The sequence below is a fragment of the Littorina saxatilis genome, unplaced genomic scaffold, assembly GCF_037325665.1.
Source record: "Littorina saxatilis isolate snail1 unplaced genomic scaffold, US_GU_Lsax_2.0 SUPER_6_unloc_1, whole genome shotgun sequence".
Lineage (NCBI taxonomy): Eukaryota > Metazoa > Mollusca > Gastropoda > Littorinimorpha > Littorinidae > Littorina > Littorina saxatilis.
In genome coordinates, this window is record NW_027125698.1 from 10085 (window position 1) to 30214 (window position 20130).

At 42.5% G+C, this 20130-nt stretch overlaps 1 protein-coding gene and 1 long non-coding RNA gene across 2 annotated transcripts; one reads left to right on the forward strand and one right to left on the reverse strand.

Annotated features, from left to right (window-relative positions):
- Positions 1-1857: 1857 nt before the first annotated feature.
- On the reverse strand, positions 1858-11613 carry LOC138954137 (uncharacterized). The gene is made up of 5 exons (XR_011451724.1): positions 10199-11613; positions 9485-9578; positions 8333-8503; positions 7085-7184; positions 1858-3790 (listed from the first exon to the last, which is right to left on the reverse strand). It is a non-coding gene; the product is annotated as an uncharacterized lncRNA (long non-coding RNA).
- Positions 11614-15310: 3697 nt separating this feature from the next.
- Positions 15311-18740, forward strand: LOC138954138 (protein TIS11-like). Its single transcript, XM_070326042.1, has 2 exons — positions 15311-15477; positions 16284-18740. Exons 1-2 carry the CDS (start codon positions 15424-15426, stop codon positions 17550-17552), a joined length of 1323 nt encoding a protein of 440 aa, XP_070182143.1. The 5' UTR covers positions 15311-15423; the 3' UTR covers positions 17553-18740.
- The last annotated feature ends 1390 nt before the right edge of the window (positions 18741-20130 follow it).

A 20130-nucleotide genomic window follows, 5' to 3' on the forward strand; every position in this document is an offset into this window, starting at 1 on the left:
AAATTTGAACTTTTCTTATTCCCGAATATTTTTTGTGGGCGCAGAAGCACGGGGCAAATGGTATTGTTTTTTTCTGGAGGGGGATCAGACAATATAAAACCAATTAGAGGCCGAGTTGCCTGACAGAAAGGCCAATTCTAGCCCCAGTCCATGCCGGTTACATGTAATTAGCTATGCACACATTTGAGATCGATACCCAACCTTACTGAGCATCAGTTCTTTGCGTTATTTTAATTTTCTTGTTTTTCTTTAAAATAAAAAAGGGAATGGTTTTATTGATGTCATTTTATTATGTCATTATCTAGTCAGCATAAATGACTTTTGTGGATACAGGAGAAAGTGTTAAAATGTGAAGATTTCAAGTGTGGTTTGTGGTCATCTGCTTGACCACTTAAAATGTTGTTTCATTTGATGATACGTTTTGTTTGGTGTTCCCGCTTGAATGTGACAGTAAGTTGTACAATGTTACTCTGTGTGTGTGTGTGTGTCATGTGTGTGTGTGTGTGTGTGTGTGTGTGTGTGTGTGCGTGCGTGAGTGTGTTTGTGTGTGTTGGTGTGTGTGTGTGTTTGGTAACCGGCTTTGTACAGCGGGACCACCTTATTTTGTCATGTATTTTTATTCATTCTGGAGCTTTATTAAATAAACTGCCCATTTCAATCACAACTCTGGTCTGGTCTTATTGTCAGTGTTGCATAAATGATTGTATGTGAGCTTGTGAACATACAAAGAAAAAAGAAAGAAACATTCTGTGTCGAAATATCTTGACTAAAAATCAGGCGGAAGACTACACCTGTTGCATTTCCTATTATGCTCAGGCAAAGTTATAACTGAGGGCGGAAGCGACAATGATTCGTTTTCCCCCCAGATAACATTAATTTGTAGAGACGGAAAAGGAACACGCACATTCTGGAACTGATTTGTGTAAATAACTGAGAGGGTGTTTTGTCTATTTTGTGAAACGGTCCTCACACATTTGCAAAGTTCCACAGTTAGGCAGCTGAATTAAAGCATTACATAATGCATAGTGTAAACTCTAGGCCTACTTCAAGGTCTTATTACTTCAAGATGCATACACGTGCTGTTGTATCTGTTAGTGCTTGCCGGACACCAGTGCTGATTAAAATGGCTTAGATTGTTACTAATTTGAAACTACAGTATGTCCTTTTACGCGTTGTGGCAACTGAATTTTGTTGGTACCGATGATTTATACAAAGACTTTTATCACAGGTTTCTTCCATATCAAACATTTATACTTACCTTCAAGTTCGAGTTTACCTTTACTTTCACGAGGAGAGTCTGTGTGTGTGTGTGTGTGTGTGTGTGTGTGTGTGTGTGTGTGTGTGTGTGTGTGTGTGTGCACGCTTAAATATTCTTGATTTTTGAACATAAGCAGTTTATCTGTCATGGAGTTGTGTGTGTTTTCATGTCTGCGTGTTCTTTTCCCCCTCCTTCCTCCTCTCGGCAGTCCGGCTTCAGTCATTTTATTCCTCCCCTCAAAGCAGAAAGCAGCATTGTGTTAATGTTCAGAACTTTGCCAGGTTTTTTGTTTGTTTGTTGTGCTTCTTTAATTTAGGTTTGTTGTTTGTTTAAAACACTCAAACATACGCACACATCCACACGCACACTTTTACTTTTTAAGTTATAATAAGTATTGCATTCAGCCACGTTTTTTTTTCTCAGTTGATATTCTGATTTTTGCCATTTTTTTGTGTAATTTGTTTTTGTTGTGCTTGTCTGATGTAGGTTTGGTGTTGTTTGTTTAACACACACTCAAACACACACTAACCAGACACACACACACACCACCACCACCACCACCACCACCACAAGAATAGGTTTACACTCACTTTTTCCTCCACGTTTTAATTTTGGCAATATCATTAACCCAGGATTGCAAAGCAGGGATCATTTGTCAATTTCATAACAACGTACATACAATTTCAGCTGGTCACTTCAATAAAATGTGCATCATCACAGGTTTCTGCTGGAATGACAGTGTCTTATCTGTCAACACAAAATACACACACACAAAATGAGTGTGATGCTGTATGCCTCCTAACAGATCCTAACTTCACCCTCCAAACCTCCCTGCAGATGTATGTTCTGTGCACAAAAATAACCTTTTAAAATATACAAAATGCAGACGACATTTCTACATTTGTAGTTGTGCTGCAGACCTGTTTACCCCCATAAGTGTTTTGGAGTAATGCTCAGCCCCAAAAATAGTAATCCTGGTACAAAAATAGTAATCATCCAGCATTCGTCGCCAATTACAACGCACATGACAACTGTGTCTGCGAAACGCAATCATGCACATATATCCATCATTCACAAACAAAACACATCAGTCAGTTTTTGTAGTCATCATAATGTCAAAGAAGATTACATCAAAAGCACATGCATCACTGATTTTTTTTCTTTTGCTCGTAGCAGGCCTTTTTCAGTGTGTCAAGAGCTTCTCTACTGTACTTGCGCTTGCTGAAGGTACTGAACTTGTCAAATTCAGGTGCACGGAGCCCCTGGGGCTTTTAGTCATACCTCAGGCAGCTATCTGTTAGAAGAACTACCAAGTTTCATTGACTTGCACCCAAAGAGTCAAGAACTGCGATTTTTTTACGAATCAATTTCGTACTCGGACCCGGCTGGTCTTGACCTATTTTTGGATCTAAATTTAGATCAGGTAGATCACCACATCATGCACAAAAAGACACGTCACTAGCAAACTATGTCAGACATCATCATGAGTTTGTATAAAACAAAATGGAGGCCGGAATCACTCAGTTGAATCGAACTCCGACCAAACACCACGTAATAACTAGGTTAATTTATGCACTCGCGTGAACAAGAAACTGTCGAGCTTCACAGATGTCGTCGTTGGGTAGTTTTGGGTTTGTTTTACTACCATAGGAGGATTTTTGAACTGTAAATGCACTCAGCTGCAACAAAAACGCAAAACGAAGGCTGTAAGCTGCACTGTGCCTTTAAGTAGCTCAACACAATGATCGCAGCCCAGGGTGCTAACACAGTTTGGAAGGTCAAGGTTTTATAGTATGCTTCACTAACGGGATCTTATAAAAAAAAAGCTAAAACATTTACCACTGAAGAAAAACCATCTCTGAACAATTCAAAATTGTCACACTACTAGTTTTACATTTTAAGGATCTTGCCTAGTGCACATCTTTTTATTATGAAACATTTGTATTGTAAACAAAAGAAAACACAATGTCTTGTGATCTGTAAATGTTCTTAATACAGGGAACTTTATACATTGTTCAAGTGAAGTACTGTACAGCCTATTTAGCTTGTTCATTTTCTCCCTATAATCTGCTACAATTCAATAAACTGCTGTAAACTTGTGTGCCCTTAAAGTAGATTTATGTCCTTCTGTGTGGGCACCTTCTTCTTCTTCTTCCTCTTCAGTGTTCAGTGTTTACATTTGGATGTGTGCTCTCTGGCCAAGTCTTGTTGCACAGGGGTACGGGTGGCAAGAAAAGGCCACCCTCTCAGAACGTGTTGCAGAGTCTGTTCTTCCTACCCTAGCCACAGTCGCACGCTGTAGGTGCAAAACCTATCCTTTTGATGTGTACCTTCAGACAGCAGTGTTCTGTGCAAAGGCGAAAGATGGCTGTCTGTTCTGCGTGAGTAAGATGGGGCTATGGTCTTGAATGAGCTGGTAGCTGTCTGTCTTTAAAAAAAAAAAAAAATAGACATCAAAGAAGCTGCAGCACCAGCCAAGTGTTGACCGTTTTCTTTATGCGTAACCTGGTCCTGGCAGTAGCTGTTGTCCATCTGTAAACAAGCAAGATCATTATTATAATATATTGATGGTGTATTTGTTTTACCCAAAAGACGATTAAAATAACATTTAATTTTTGTTTTAGTTATGTGGCATACATGCAGTGGAACGATCATATCTTGTGATATCTTCCCTCTGAGAAAAAAAACTACTATTCAAAATGTACTTTTACATACTTTTTTGTTAACTTAGGCTTTTGAAGATCCACATCCAATCCTGCCACAATGTAGGCACAATCATAGGCTAAAATTGTCAGGGTTATTTACCATCGAACTGTCCTCAACATTCTATGCTGACACACACACATGCACACACACACTGGCACAGACACATAACTTGACTTCACTTAGGAAGGTTATGTGATGCTTAAATCATTTGTCTTGCCACTAGTTCATCACAAGTAACCACTGTGTTTATTGCTGGTATGTGCTTAAATGGAGGGATAGTCTTATCCCATGGTAAAAAATTTTTTTTTTTTAAAAAGCCTGGCAGGTGATGTGAGATGTGAGCCAAACTGTGTTCACGAAAAGCAGCCGGCCTTTAATAACACAAAGCTGCCTCTGTACACAATTCTGCTTTTACACATGCTATCCCTTAACTTGGATTCATACCAAAAATCAAGCCTGGTTTCATAGGAAACAGTCAGAATGTTGATTCAGCATTTAGAATGATAATCTTATTTCATGTACACGCCTTGGCAAATCTGACAATTAAGTAAGCAGAAGTTTTCTTCACGGGACGGATTTGCTCATTTTATTATGTAGCAATGCACTTCACTTGGTCACATACACACCCCCCCCCCCCCCCCCCTCTGTGCACAGTGATAGTTTTAAACAAGGAATTCTGTAAACACAGGGGTGGTCAAATACACCCCCCCCCCTTCCCTCTGTGCACAGTGATAGTTTTAAACAAGGAATTCTGTAAACACAGGGGTGGTCAAATACACCCCCCCCCTTCCCTCTGTGCACAGTGATAGTTTTAAACAAGGAATTCTGTAAACACAGGGGTGGTCAAATACACCCCCCCCCTTCCCTCTGTGCACAGTGATAGTTTTAAACAAGGAATTCTGTAAACACAGGGGTGGTCAAATACACCCCCCCCCCTTCCCTCTGTGCACAGTGATAGTTTTAAACAAGGAATTCTGTAAACACAGGGGTGGTCAAATACACCCCCCCCCCCTTCCCTCTGTGCACAGTAATAGTTTTAAACAAGGAATTCTGCTGTAAACACAGGGGTGGTCAAATCCACCCCCCCCCCCCCCTTCTCTCTGTGCACAGTGATAGTTTTAAACAAGGAATTCTGTAAACACAGGGGTGGTCAAATACACCCCCCCCCCTTCCCTCTGTGCACAGTGATAGTTTTAAACAAGGAATTCTGTAAACACAGGGGTGGTCAAATACACCCCCCCCCCTTCCCTCTGTGCACAGTGATAGTTTTAAACAAGGAATTCTGTAAACACAGGGGTGGTCAAATACACCCCCCCCCTCTTCCCTCTGTGCACAATGATAGTTTTAAACAAGGAATTCTGTAAACACAGGGGTGGTCAAATACACCCCCCCTTCCCTCTGTGCACAGTGATAGTTTTAAACAAGGAATTCTGTAAACACAGGGGTGGTCAACTACACCCCCCCCCCTTCCCTCTGTGCACAGTGATAGTTTTAAACAAGGAATTCTGTAAACGCAGGGGTGGTCAAATACACCCCCCCCCTTTCCCTCTGTGCACAGTGATAGTTTTAAACAAGGAATTCTGTAAACACAGGGGTGGGACTCTCTTGTGATGAAAAAAGAGGAAATCCCTTTTTTTCCAGAGGGTTCGGGGGCATGTTACCCCGAATTTTGGTTAAATGGTACATTAAAATCTGTGCAATCTGACAAAAAAGACATTCTCCACACTCCCCAACCTCCCCCCCCCCTCAAAATTACTATTAGTTATCAGGAGTTTTCAGTCAGCACAATTTAACTCTCAAGCCTCCAGTGTTCTGTTTCATCTCCACGTCTCTCCAAATCATTCAGTCAACAAGTCATAGATATTGTAATGAAATGTGACGCGGAAAAATAGATTACTCCAGCAGAATTCGTAAGTTGTGTCCGCGGAAATCCGCGGAAAAGTCCCACCCCTGAAACAGCACTACTCACTGCATGGTGCCTTTTCCAGAAATAAATTCATCAAAAAATGTCAACTCACAACAGCAAGAGTCAGTGTGTCGATTGTTCATATGTGACAAAGTTGAGGGATGAGCTTATCCTATGTTAAAGCCTGGCCAGAACTGAGACGGTGACGAGAAGTAGTGTGCCTATAATGACACAATGCTTTCTTCGTAAGCAATTAGATTCAACATCTCAGATCTGGTCAGGCCTATACAAATGCCATCTCTCAACTTGGTCCATACAAAAATCATGAACCTGGCTTAATTCTGTACAGAGTGGGAATTTGTTTTTCTCTTTTTCGAAATCCAAAATAAGCAAAATCAGGTCTTAAAATCAATCAATCAATATGAGGCTTATATCGCGCGTATTCCGTGGGTACAGTTCTAAGAGCAGGGATTTATTTTATCTTTTTATTTTATGCAATTTATATCGTGCACATATTCAAGGCGCAGGGATTTATTTATGCCGTGTGAGATGGAATTTTTTTTACACAATACATCACGCATTCACATCGGCCAGCAGATCGCAGCCATTTCAGCGCATATCCTACTTTTCACGGCCTATTATTCCAAGTCACACGGGTATTTTGGTGGACATTTTTATATATGCCTATACAATTTTGCCAGGAAAGACCCTTTTGTCAATCGTGAGATCTTTAACGTGCACACCCCAATGTAGTGTACATGAAGGGACCTCGGTTTTTCGTCTCATCCGAAAGACTAGCACTTGAACCCACCACCTAGGTTAGGGAAGGTGGGAGAAAATTGCTAACGCCCTGACCCAGGGTCGAACTCGCAACCTCTCGCTTCCGAGCGCAATTGCGTTACCACTCGGCCACCCAGTCCAAGTCCAAATGGAGCAAATCTTAAAATGGGAGTGAATTTACAGATGTTATGAACAAGAAGTCTGCGAAAACAGGGTCATTAATAGGAAGGAGTCTTAGATTGGGGTGTCTTAAAAGGGGCAGGGGTGGAGGCCACTGTAATGACCATGAAATAATCAAAATAATACTATCAGTCATCTTATTCTCTACCAAACTTCTAGAGGTCAAGACAATGATACAGATTATTTACTTGTGTCACTGTTAGTGTCATTCTATGAATAACAGACCGATAGAAAGAGAGCTCTGTGTCTTGTACCTGGGTTCGTGCTCAGTTGCTTGAAAATTGACTTGTCAGAGGTTCTTCTTCAGCCTTACACCAGCCTACAGCGGTAGCTTCTACTTCACCAAACTTTGTTCTGAAACAAAACAAATAAAACACATCTTCAGGGTCAAGCATATGTATCAATTCATGATCACACAATTAAACCTTCTTCTTTGGTCAGTACTATTGAAGATTTGTTAATTGTTTCTTGTTCACAAAAGCACTAATCAAACAAGAAGAGCAAACGCTCGATCGAGTCACTTTCGCAGTTCTGAATATTATATGAGGCATCAGATGGACAGGAAGAAATTGCTATTCACAACACAATGAGTCACGTTCACATAAAATTTGAGCCCGGTCACTTTTATAGTTTCCGAGAAAAGCCCAACGTTAAGTTGTGTGTTGCCGAACAGAAAAGGCTAGTTATCTCCCTTGTTTTTCTGATAACGTTCGTAAAAGGCTACAGATGTAAATACTTTGATGTAAAGAATAATCCTACAAAGTTTCAATCACATCCGATGAACTTTGTCAAAGATATAAAATGTCTAATTTTTCCTTTGACGCTGACCTGTGACCTTGAAAAAGGTCAAAGGTCAACGAAACCATCGTTAAAGTGTAGAGGTCATTGGAGGTCACGACTAAACAAAATATGAGCCCGATCGCTTTGATAGTTTCCGAGAAAAGATATAAAATGTCTAATTTTTCCTTTGACGCTGACCTGTGACCTTGAAAAAGGTCAAAGGTCAACGAAACCATCGTTAAAGTGTAGAGGTCATTGGAGGTCACGACTAAACAAAATATGAGCCCGATCGCTTTGATAGTTTCCGAGAAAAGTCCAACGTTAAGGTGGTGTCTACGGACGGCCGGCCGGCCGGACAGACTAACACTGACCGATTACATAGAGTCACTTTTTCTCAAGTGACTCAAAAATTGCTCCAGGGGCTTGCAACGCAGTACAATATATTACCTTACTGGGAGAATGCAAGTTTCCAGTACAAAGGACTTAACATTTCTTACATACTGCTTGACTAAAATCTTTACAAACATTGACTATATTCTATACAAGAAACACTTAACAAGGGTAAAAGGAGAAACAGAATCCGTTAGTCGCCTCTTACGACATGCTGGGGAGCATCGGGTAAATTCTTCCCCCTAACCCGCGGGGGGTTGTACAAGATAATGAAATAGAGTGAATTTTGAAGTGCATTCATAATTAAAGCCCAATCATGTGGTTTAACCTACCTAGTCTTGAAAAGCCTGTCCGAGGAAACAGATCAAGCACCCTTCCGCAGACCTTCCTGACGGAAGAGTCTTGGTTGTAACCGCTCACTTTCTAAAGTAGTCCATAAGCAGTTCCATGTGCCTATGTTATCACTGTAACCAGCTCCTTTGTGTACCTGTGATCTGGATGAGCTGCAACACATAAAACTTTCATATGAACACTATGTCAAGTATGCCAGTTAGCATCCATCAAACACTGACTGACTGAGGAGCATCACAAGATCTGTTCTAAGGAGGTAACAACTATTGTCACAAAGTGTTTATGATACAGCTGCAGGCACATGGCACTGAGTGGTCAATTGGTGAGGGGGGGGGGGGGGGGGGGCAGAAGTTCTGCTCAGTCTTGTCTGCTGATACTACACTTTGTGGTGGTGTAAGGCAGGGAATCACACCCCAACCACTGGCCCCGCCCACCTGGTGTCGAGTGCCTGTGGATACATCAGTCCCAGTCATGGCTGGCCCCCGGTTGACAACTGCCATGTACGTCATGTACGGGTACATTTACTTTGCAGTACAGATTAGTTTTCAATAGCAATGACATCATGGACGCACACCTGCCCAACGCAGACAAGGACAGCAAAATCAGGGACCAAACGTGATAAAGAGTAACTAATCGTCACAAACATCAAAATGCTTTGCATTTCTTGACCAGATAACAATCATTTCTGGGCAATTGAAGATTATTATTCCACCTACAGGCTATCACCCCCATGGCTGTTACTTGTAACACATTTCATTTCTTAAAATATGTTTTGTAAAGTAATACTGTAGTTAATAGATTTCTCTGAAAGGCACATTCCTTCTCATGAAAACAATTTGGCTCACCGTCTAAGATCTGGTCAGGCTTTAAAATGGGATAAGACATGATCTCTTAACTTGTTCACATACCCACAATGAACGGTCTGGTTGCTCTCTGCGCCAAGTGCGATTGTGTTATGAATAAATGCTGTAAAAGCTACAACTGTACTAGCTCATTTAAAAAAAAAATCACAAAATGTCACTTCACCACAGCAACCAAACAGTGTGTTTATTTCTGGTATAGAACAGACACACACATACACACACACACACACACATACACCAAAGCAACACAAAAGCCCAAAACATGCCTACCATCTAAATGAGGAATCCAGTTCCAACTGTCTTCTGCCAATATAACACTGCCAGAGACACCATGGTGTAGAAAGTCAGTTTAAAGAGAGACTACCTGAAAGAAAAATGATACAATAATAATAAAACACCCAGTGCAATAGACATATTTGCTCGTTAAAGGCTTACTTTACCATGTAAAAACATTTTGCTTCACAGTCTCAGATCTTGTCAGGCTTTTACTTGGGATAAGATCATCCCTCTACTTGGACGAATAGCAACATAGATCAGCTTGAATGCTCTCTGTGCAGAGTGGTTTTTGTTTGTTTGTTAAAGAATTAGTTTTGTTAGCAACACTGGTGTAGCCTGGATTTAATTACTGGCATGTTTTTCAGTTAAACTAGATGTGTCACTCAGAATGACAGGAGATGGTTCACTCAATGCAGAGCATAATATAACATTGATTTCTTCATGCCATCTGATTTGCAGTTGAATTCACAGGGCGAGAAAAATTCTAGACTGTCCTCAACATTCTATGCTGACTGTAAATTGTAATTATATAATACATCCACCCTAGCTAACTGGTACACTAATCACTTGCTCTGGCTTACTTCTTTTTCCAACATAATAAATCTGTTATTTGTACTTTAGCCTTTTGTGGTAAAATATTCTCATTACCACCAGTTGCACTCACAAGCTATTGCACTAGTGTATTTTGGAAATGATCAAAGGACTTACTTGTGTTCTACAACAGCACCATGTCAGTGTTGCGGGAAGAATGAGGCAGGGCTTGGTAATAACTGAGACCTGCAAGTAAACAGAACATATTTAGAATCCCAGCATGTGTTATAATTTGTGTATATTTATATTATAAGGTCTTACATTGCAATAACAAACACACACACACACATGCACACACTCATTCAATGTGCTCTATGTGCTAAGAATAAGAGTGATTGTTTAATGAATTAACGCTGAAGAAGCTACTAGTTGCTTAAACACATTCATAGCAAAATGTCACTTGATCACCACATCAAGCACACTGTATCTTCATTTCTGGTTGTATACATTGTATGCAAGTGGAGGGATGATCTTATTCCATGTAAAATCCTAGCTCAGCTGATCTCTCTCAACTTGGATTCATACCAAAAATCAGGAGCCTGGGTGTTTCTGTTCAGTGGGCATTTCCCTATTTGTTTTATTTGAATGCATTTCTTAAAAAGAACACTTCCTCTGCATAGCCGTCAGGATGTTGGTTCCACCTTTAGGAATGTGTCTTAGTGGACGGACAATCTTATTCCATGTACATGTTCCATTCCTTCGTGCATTATGTGATTCTACTGTATTTTAGTCATAAACAATGACCTTCATTCTAATAAGAAGAGACTATTACCTTTCACCTCGCCTCGGACGTGTCAACTCATATTTTGCCGCTGAGTCGGTGGACAGTTGCTGGAAACCGAGTCCGTCGTCACACTTCGGGCTTTGGCAACTAAGTTCACTTTGCGGGTCTTTCCCACATACTTGTTCGATCACAGTTTCTTTGTTCATCGGCCGAAGCAGGCCCCTCCTTCGCTCCCGTCTCGGACACAGTTTCCTCAGTGCAGTCGGGCATGAGAGCCCGCCCTTGAACGCACTCTCCCCTGTACCGCATAGTTTTAAACCTCCCCACCTTTTTAATCTCCCTGTTTGCCGGAGCTAACCACTATCGGTAACAGTGACTCAACCACAGGACTCTGAGACGTTCGCAAGAACCCAGTCCTCTTCGGAAGAAGATGATGATCAAAGATGCATTGCCGACGCCGGCCATGTTGAATTAGTGAAAACCGAAACGTGGAAGCGAAACTAACTTATCTTCGGGAATCAATTAGGAAAATTATATGTGTAGTAGGTAGAAAAATGGCATTTAATGAGACAGATAAAACTCGGATCAAATGAGAAAGAAAGAACTATCCAAACTTGCAAGCACAGCCGCGGTAGTCCTAAGTACGTACTGAAGTTCCCGATCCATGTTTTAGTCTAACCAGCGCTGTCTCTAGTCTATAGATGCGCAACAGGATAAGAGATACCCTGAGGTTATAAGTGATACTCCCACATACGTTGCACAAGCATAATTTAACGTTACCTTATGTACGGTCCAACCGGTGTGCAATGGGTGGAGCACAGTATACGATCTCGCTCTCTCGCTCTCTCTCTCTCTCTCTCTCTCTCTCTCTCTCTCTCTCTCTCTCACACACACACATACTCACAAAAACACTCTTTCTCGCAGACACACCCACACACAAACACACACACACTCTCTCTCTCTCTCTCTGTCACACACACACACACAAACTATCTTTCTCTCTCTCTCTCTCTCTGCTTTTAAGAAAGACGTGATGCAACAGCACTATCGATCTTATAACAAAAAGGAAAACAAAACAATGTTGTACATTCCCTTCGCAGTTTACACAAGCCGTACATTTAGCAAAAATGCCACTTTGACTCGACACCTATAGCCCGCATGTACACTTCGATAAGGCCGACGTGTGTCTGCCAACCTGTTGCCTTCATTTCACTGGTATCACGTGCATCAAGCTTTTTCTTCGCATAGTGTGCGTGTTATTATTATCTTTTTCTGTCTTCTTTTATTTTGCGGCATTTTTCGTGCAAATGTTTTCTTGTCCGCTCGCAGTCTCAAACCTCTTCAATGTTCATCCTAGATCTATCTCTCTCTCTCTCTCTCTCTCTCTTTCCAGACAGATTGACAGACAGAAACACACTCACACACATACCAACACACACACACACACACACACACACTCTCTCTCTCTTCCTCTCTCTCTAAGTACTTCTCTTTCAAATGCACTGACAGACAGATAGACACACACGAACACACATACAAACAACCACACACACACACACATGCAGACACGCATGCACACACACACACACACACACACGCAAACACAAAGCATGTACTATATACACAGCTGCCAAACTCAACCTCCGACAAAACGCAAGCAGAAACCCAAACCTCACACCAAGACTCTTATCGAACGAACCGCTCTCTGGGTTCCCGATAGCGACGAGGATAGACGTGAAGCAGACTCCGATTTTTTATGGTACGGTTTTTTCTTTGGCACCTTCTTTTCGCTGTACTGCAGAGATGGTGCATGAGCCAAGGACGAGGAGAGAGAAAAGAGATAAGTAAGCAAACCTCTGAACGTGCAGTTTTGCTAGATAGTACAGTATTGGAAAGGTCAGTAGATAGGCCCGAAGAGGCACAGGAAAAATACAATACCTTTCGTTTACATTTTTATTTTATTTCTCTTTTACATGTTCATGAAATTTCAATTGTCATAGAGTGAAAACACTAACAAGCTTACGGCTCATAGTATTGTCTTCAAAACAAACTTATAATGAGAAATAAATGAGTCAATGGCATACGACACATTTCTGGCCCAAGAAATAGGGAAAAGGAGTTGAATTCAAGCTGAGTTCAGCCTGTGTGTACGTGTGTGTGTGTGTGTGTGTGTGTGTGTGTGTGTGTGTGTACTCCCCTGGTGTATGATGGGGGGGGGGGGGGGGAGGGACTTCCTACTCAAACAGATATCTCCACAATCTGCGCGAATACTTACAAAGCTCCGTTTATATTATGGCATTGGCCACACACACACAAACATGCATACTAACAAACTTCTCTGTCTCTCTCGTATTCTGTCTCTCTCTGGCACACACACTTCATCTCTCTATCTATCTCTCTCTCTCTCTTTCTCTCCAAACACACACACTTCATCTCTCTATCTATCTCTCTCTCTCTTTCTCTCTAAACACACACACACACATCGAGTTTCTTTCCATGCACTTCATACAGTTCACAGATTTGTGAGCTCGAGAGCGCAGCGGTACTGTAAAATGCCCGCCGCTTTTTGCATCCACGATGGCTCAGGGGTACCACAAAACGACTGCGGTAGCCTCGTGCACTGCGACAGACGAAAAGCGCGCGAAGCGTGGGTCCACGGAAGCTCAAAGGTACCGTAAGCGAACAAGCGCTGTCTATGATTCGCGATAGCTCAGCGGTACCACGTAGAAATGTTCTCTCTCTATGACAGAATGAAGGTGTGTGTGCGTGTGTGTTTATGTGAGTGTGCGCACGAGCACAGATGAGTATAGTAGTAGCATTGTAGTGTTTTGTATGTTTATGTCTATATGTGTAGCAGTAGAAGTAGTAGTAGCAGTAGTAGTTAAGAGCATAGTTAAATTTGTGAAGCGGCGCTATATAAGCTACCTTTATTAGTAGTAATACCAGATGTTGGCTATGTGTACATGTATTACCAACAGTGGTGGAGTTTTGACGAAAGTTCATTATCATTGATAGAGCTACAGGAAAAGCAATGTATACTTATAATACACTCTACCTTCAATTTTGCAACGTTTACACTGACTGGCAGCATTACATGTATTTCGGGGGTTATTTCTCGTCTTGCAGAGTGAATGAGTCCGTATTTATTGCAACACTTTTGACAATTGTACTTTTATTCTCTCTCCGCTTTCCCGTCGCTGTGCTTAGACTGCGATCAAGAAATGTTCGGGTTCGAACCCAAGTCCTGGCCCACAGCTACGTGTCAACGTTGCTGTCTCAGCGGGCCCGTGACGTCACGCTTAAGTTTATTGTCAACCCCCGTGCGCGGCGACCGTGACGGGTCAACGAACCGTGAAAGCATCTTCACCATCTTACAAAGGTGTCACCACGTTCTTCTTACCTGGCCATTTCGTACGTCTACCTTCGTTTTACTTACACTGGACAGATTAGTGGGGAAGGGCAGGTGTCACAGGTGAATTCTACGATCACGTTATACTAAATATAGCAGCAACACTTCTTTTGCCTGCTCGTAAAATGAGTAGCACACATTCCTTTAGAAAAAGTCTCGATTTGACAGTGTACTTCTTGACCACAGCACACACACCCCTCCCTCCCAACCCCCTTATACCATCTCTACTGACGTATACCTCCTCCCCCCCCCCCCCCCCCCCTTTATTTTCAATCTCGAAATCTTGGACTTCAGTTTTTAAGAAATGAGACAAGCATACGAAATAATAATAATAATAATAATAATAATAATAATAATAATAATAAAATAAAAACGGCTACTATGTGTCCAGTCCCTTAGCGAACTGGAACCAGATTTCGGGTTCAGATTTGTAAAAAGCTCAGCGTAAGGGAGGCATGCAAAGATTGAATGAAAGCTTCGAACCGGAGTATTCTTGTTTGGCCTTGACTTGGGAACAGAGTTGTGTTGATTCAGATTGTGATGCGGCAGCGGAAGTAACCAATGTTGCGAACGAATTGTTTTGTTGTTGATCCGTTTTCTGTGTTAGAGAGAGAGAGGGAGAGAGAGAGGGAGAGAGGAGTCAATCAGAGGTCATGGTGACTCAGAGACGGCGCGAAAACAGCACGTGGGGAAGCAAGGAGCCGCTACCAACACTTCCCTCCCTCCCTCGCTCGCCGCTTCGGGGGACGAATCATTGAAGCATCACAGCTCAGGTACAAACCGCAATCCGCGCGTGCTCTTTGGAAACGCATCAGCGACGTCATGGTGAAGGGTGGGGGGAACAATTCTTCTGCATACAACCAATGGTAGCCGTGTCTTTAGTGCCAACATTTCGTAAACAACCTCACCGTACCCAGATTCCAGCACGCGATATTCACCGCTCCTTCGCACGAGCTTCGGTTTGTTCTCAGTAGCCTCGTCCAATCGGAAGATAGATGATGCCATTTGCAGCCAATGAAAAAGAAGGTCAACACTTGCCCTGCTCGGAAGATTGACAGCACCGACGCCCCGCCCCTCTCTGCTTTATAGCTGTGTTGGTAGCTTTGCGGCGGCAGAGCATTGGAAACAACACGAAAAGAGCGGACATACGAACGAAACTTCTGTGAAAATTGTGCCTTCTTGTGGTTGTTTGGAAGTGGAACTTACACTATGTCTACAGCAGTCATGCCGTCACAAGTGGATGTAGGAGAATCTTTTTATCAAGTAAGTTTTGCATTTTGGAGAAGTTTGTGTTCTTGTGTCGTACCTATTGCTGTCTGCTACAACTCTCCATGACTTCGTTCGCTGCTGGTTTTTTTTCACTGATTCTGACTTAAAAAAAACCCGAGTATTCCCCCCAAAAGTACTAGGAAGTCTGAGCTTTACGTTCATCGTTCTTTCTTCATGTGCTTTTGTTATTGTTGTTCTGAAATTTGTAATCTTCAACGTATGTCGTGCTACAAATTGGCACATGTCTGGCTCGCGTTTTTATCGATCTGGTTTAGCCTTGAAAAGTCGGAATGCACCTGTCGTCTTTTCGAGTACGAACACGTGCGTTTCAGCTTGTTCGTGTTTTTCATGTGTGGGGTTTTCTGATAGTAAAATTGTTAGTTTTGTATGGAGTGTTCTATTCGAGCCGTAACTGAACTTTCGAGCCGTAACTGAACTGTCTGAAGAGCTGTCTGGTCTGACGTAGCAAGTTGTCCGCGACTTACCACGCGACGGAAACGTTGAACATTGTTGCAAGTGGCGATTTGTTGCTTTTAGTTGATAGTGGTGATACATTCAATATAGTGTAGCAGTTTGTGTTTTGGTTCGTAATGTTGAGATGGCGTGATTGTTATCTTGTTCGTTTGTTCAGAGGAGTGTTACTGTACTTTCAAACGGAAATTTTCAAACAGAACATTTAAGTAAAACTTTTTTCTTTTTTTTCACGGTTAGCCTGTTTGATTGAGCAAGTGTGCGGTTGTGGGTAGTTCAACTTGAAAAGGCAAAGTTCTAACAGACATATCTTTGTGTTGTGTCTCCAGAATCGCCGAAACAGCAGCAGCAGCGCCTGCCGCATGCAACAGCAACAGCAGTACGACAGGCGACACTATTTCGCCATCACCTCAGCCGCGGCAACGACGTCTCAGCCCCGACACCGCAACCTGTCCGGCCCCTCGGCCACGGGAACACGGCCCGTCACGCTGGACAATCGCGCTCTGGCCACCCCACCCCCCACGGCGCCGTGTAGTAAGGACACCCGGGACTCTGCTCACCGCAAGCTGGACCGAAGCTTGAGCGACAGCGAGGACCGCATCAACGGAAATGGTGGTCGTGGAGTAAACTCTGCTCGCTACAAGACAGAGTTGTGTCGGCCTTTCGAGGAGAGCGGTCACTGCAAGTACGGCGAGAAGTGTCAGTTCGCCCACGGCTATCACGAGCTGAGGAACCTGTCTCGCCACCCTAAGTACAAGACGGAGCGATGCCGGACGTACCACACCATCGGCTTCTGCCCCTACGGCCCCCGCTGCCATTTCATCCACAACGAAGAGGAGCGCAACGAACGGGTGCAGTGCCGAAAGAACTCCAGCAACTGCAACATCCTCCAGCAACAACAGCAGCAGCAGCAGCGGGTTTCAAATCCTTCCACATCGGGAATATCTCAGCGTCCTAACAATCTGTGTGGACTGAACTCAATCGGTTCCAGCTTCGAGTCTGTGTCGACCTCGTCCTCCTCCCCAGGCAATCTCTCCCCCAGCCTGACAGAGGACCTGTTCCCGTCCATCGGCACCTTCTCCCCCTCCTCTGTGGACGCCGTCCCCTCCTCCGTGGACTCTGGGTCTCCACGCTCCAGCCCCGTCTTCAACTTTCCCGCCTCGGACGCGGTGGGTGTGGGTTCGATCCTGAAGCCCCTGCAAGTGCAGACGGCGCAGTTCTACAACAACGTGGTGGACATGGCAGCCCTGCATTTTACCATGCTGAACATTTCCCAGAACCAGCGCAACAACGTCAACAACACATTCAACACCAATCTCAACGTCACCGCCAACCTGAGCGTCACCAACAGGCAGCAGGGGCTCGAACCCGAGTCTGTGACCGGTGTGGAAAAGGTGTGGCCCGCCGCTGGAGTGGCTTTCCCCCCTCCCTCCTCCTCTCCCGTCTCCTCCCAGTCAGACGACAGCATGGGGAGTACGGGGAGCCTGGAGTCTCCTGCCCACAGTCCCGTGGACAACAGCGTCCACTTGGTCAACTCTCCCCTGGATGTTGGACGGGCCATGCGACTGCCCATCTTCAACCGACTGTCTGCCGAGTGATGGAGTCTCAAGGACTGACTTTATGTTCATTATTTCCAACCTTCTGTTCAATTTCAAAAAGCAGCTTTGACTGGAGACCTTGAATTATTTACTACCCTGTTTCCCACCCATATTCTCGTTTACTGTAGACGTTTTAATTTATCTTTTTTATGGACTTGATGAGGAGATGGTACCGAGATGGAGTTACGAGGAGAAGTTTGAATATGTTACAGGCGTTGACAGTAACCTGTGCCTGTTCTTCATGCGGTTAGTTCGGTACCAGCCTGTGATTACAAAGTTTGGGATCATGGACCTGTGCTCCGCTGAACGCATGCACACTGTTACCTGACTTTTGTTCGACCAACCAGCAAGCTTACAGTGTTCTACGTGTTGGACTTGCCGACTGTTTGATGTCATTCATGACGTGTGCTACAAAAGTGATGTAGACATTTGACCTTTGTGTTATGTTCTTTGAACTTCACCACTGATCCTGTGTTCAATGCGTTCACAAAAGAAGAAAGTGCATTATCTGACAAAAACTGTGACAAATCTGTGTGCAGCAGCATCGAGAAAATTAAATATTTTTTATTTTGATAACATTGAGCGTTCAGAATAGGCGCTGTGTGTGGTAGTGTGTGTTAGTACGTTGAGCGAAAAAAGCAGCCTGTTCTGTGTTGATAATTCAGGTGTCAAAAGTCGCAGGTTAGTTGTGTTGTTTTGAATGTGTGTGTGTGTTGATTTCAAGCACAAATTGTGCACTTGTGAGAAAGTGTGTAATGTCGAACAAACGTGTGTTGTGTTGTGTACATGATTGTGATAAGAAATACGAATATTATTGTAAGTTGATATAATCTGTTGGTCTCCTATCAACTGGATGTTGTGTGATACAAATGGCGTACAAGAGGCAGTGTGGGACTTGGATGTGCGCGTGTATCCGATTTGTGTGGAGAATGAACACGGGTGTCAGTTGCGTGTGGCTGCAGCAGACAGGTGGTCATGCAAAAAGGTACGATGATTGACATTGTATTATTATACTGTACAGAAATAGGTTTCATTCCTATGTCTATTTATTTGAGTTTGGTAAATAACCCAATCAGGCTTTCATGGCGCCACATCAAAGCGGTGCACACTTGAGGACCAAGTTGATTACAGTATGTTCGTTGAATCCTGCTAACCAGCTTCTGGAAATCTCGGCATAGTGTTGCATATGTGAACAGCTCAGATCATGGGTAATTTTAACACCTTCACATTTAAATGCTTATTTTATAGCCATCCATTGAATTGAGAAGAAAACAAAGCATACTAAACTGCTAAGCATGAATCAAACAATAAGAAAATAAAAAGAACCAACAGCATCGTTTTGTATGTGTGGGTAGTAAACACGTTTTATTTACAAAACACGGCGGAAAATGGCGACAAATTTGTTGCACAGCGACAGGTCACTTTCTTCAACCAAGGCCAGTACTTTCATACATGACAAAGGAAAGCAAATATGGCCTGAATAATAAAGTTATAGTGTTCCTTTGCGTGTCTGAGTGATAAACTGTTTTAACCAACTATCTTCTGAAACGTAATTGCACTCAGCAGATTTGTCTTCCGCTCATAACTTTCGTGTCACACGGTCTTTGCGACTAACAGATAGATCGCATTCTCGCAGAAAATCATTGACAACACAGACCCGTCATTTTTAGCATTGCATTTGGGAAGGGCTACTATTATAGTGTGTTTTAAGAAAGAAAAACATTACAGTATCGGCAGAACACGACCAAATGAGTTTTCGTGTCACAGCGTTATGGGCGTGAGATTGTGTTCTCACACTGTAGCAAAATCATTGACAACACAGACAAGTCAGTTTTAGCATAGACATTGGGAAAGGCTACTATTATAGTGTGTTTTAGGAAAGAAAAACATTATAGTATCAGCAGAACACGACCAAATCATGACAAATGAGTTTGCGTTTTGGGCGTTATGGGCCTTTTTTCACACTGCAGATCATATCTCAAAAACTACGGAGTGGATCTTTATGAAATTTGATATGGATATTTTTGACTGGATTTTCTCATAGAAGGTTTTTCCGTTTATTGATAGGACAGTTTGATGACGTCATATTTTACCGTTTGCCAAAAGGTCGAGGCAGCACTTTCACAGTTACAGTTTTTCATCAATTTGATCGAATTTCTTATCACACAATCTCAGATCTAGGCCAGATTATGGGATTGCATTTCAGTTTGGTCACTTAAAGTTTTGTTATTGAAATGTTTGTTCGAAATATGTCATTTTTTCAAATTTTTAAAAACTAATATTTGAAACAAAAAATGTATATTGGTGTATTCCCTATTGCGTCCTGTATCTAAAACTATATAGTTTTGTTGTTTTGTATTGATAATTATGCTTAAAAATGAAGAAAACCGATAAATAACCACTATCTTTATTTATGAAAAAAGACACTTAAAAACAACTTCTATCTATTCCTTACCATTTTCTGATTCCAAATATATATAGTTTCATGGTGTTTGACGTTGAAAATAGGCTAAAACTTAACAAACTCGGATCGTTGAATGGAAATTATACTTCCAAGCTCCGTGCAGCTGACAACATG

Coding starts and splice junctions, on each gene's coding strand:
- LOC138954138 (XM_070326042.1), top strand. CDS start 15,424: ATGTCTACAGCAGTCATGCCGTCACAAGTGGATGTAGGAGAATCTTTT. Junction 15,478..16,283: donor TAGGAGAATCTTTTTATCAA/GTAAGTTTTGCA, acceptor TTGTGTCTCCAG/AATCGCCGAAACAGCAGCAG.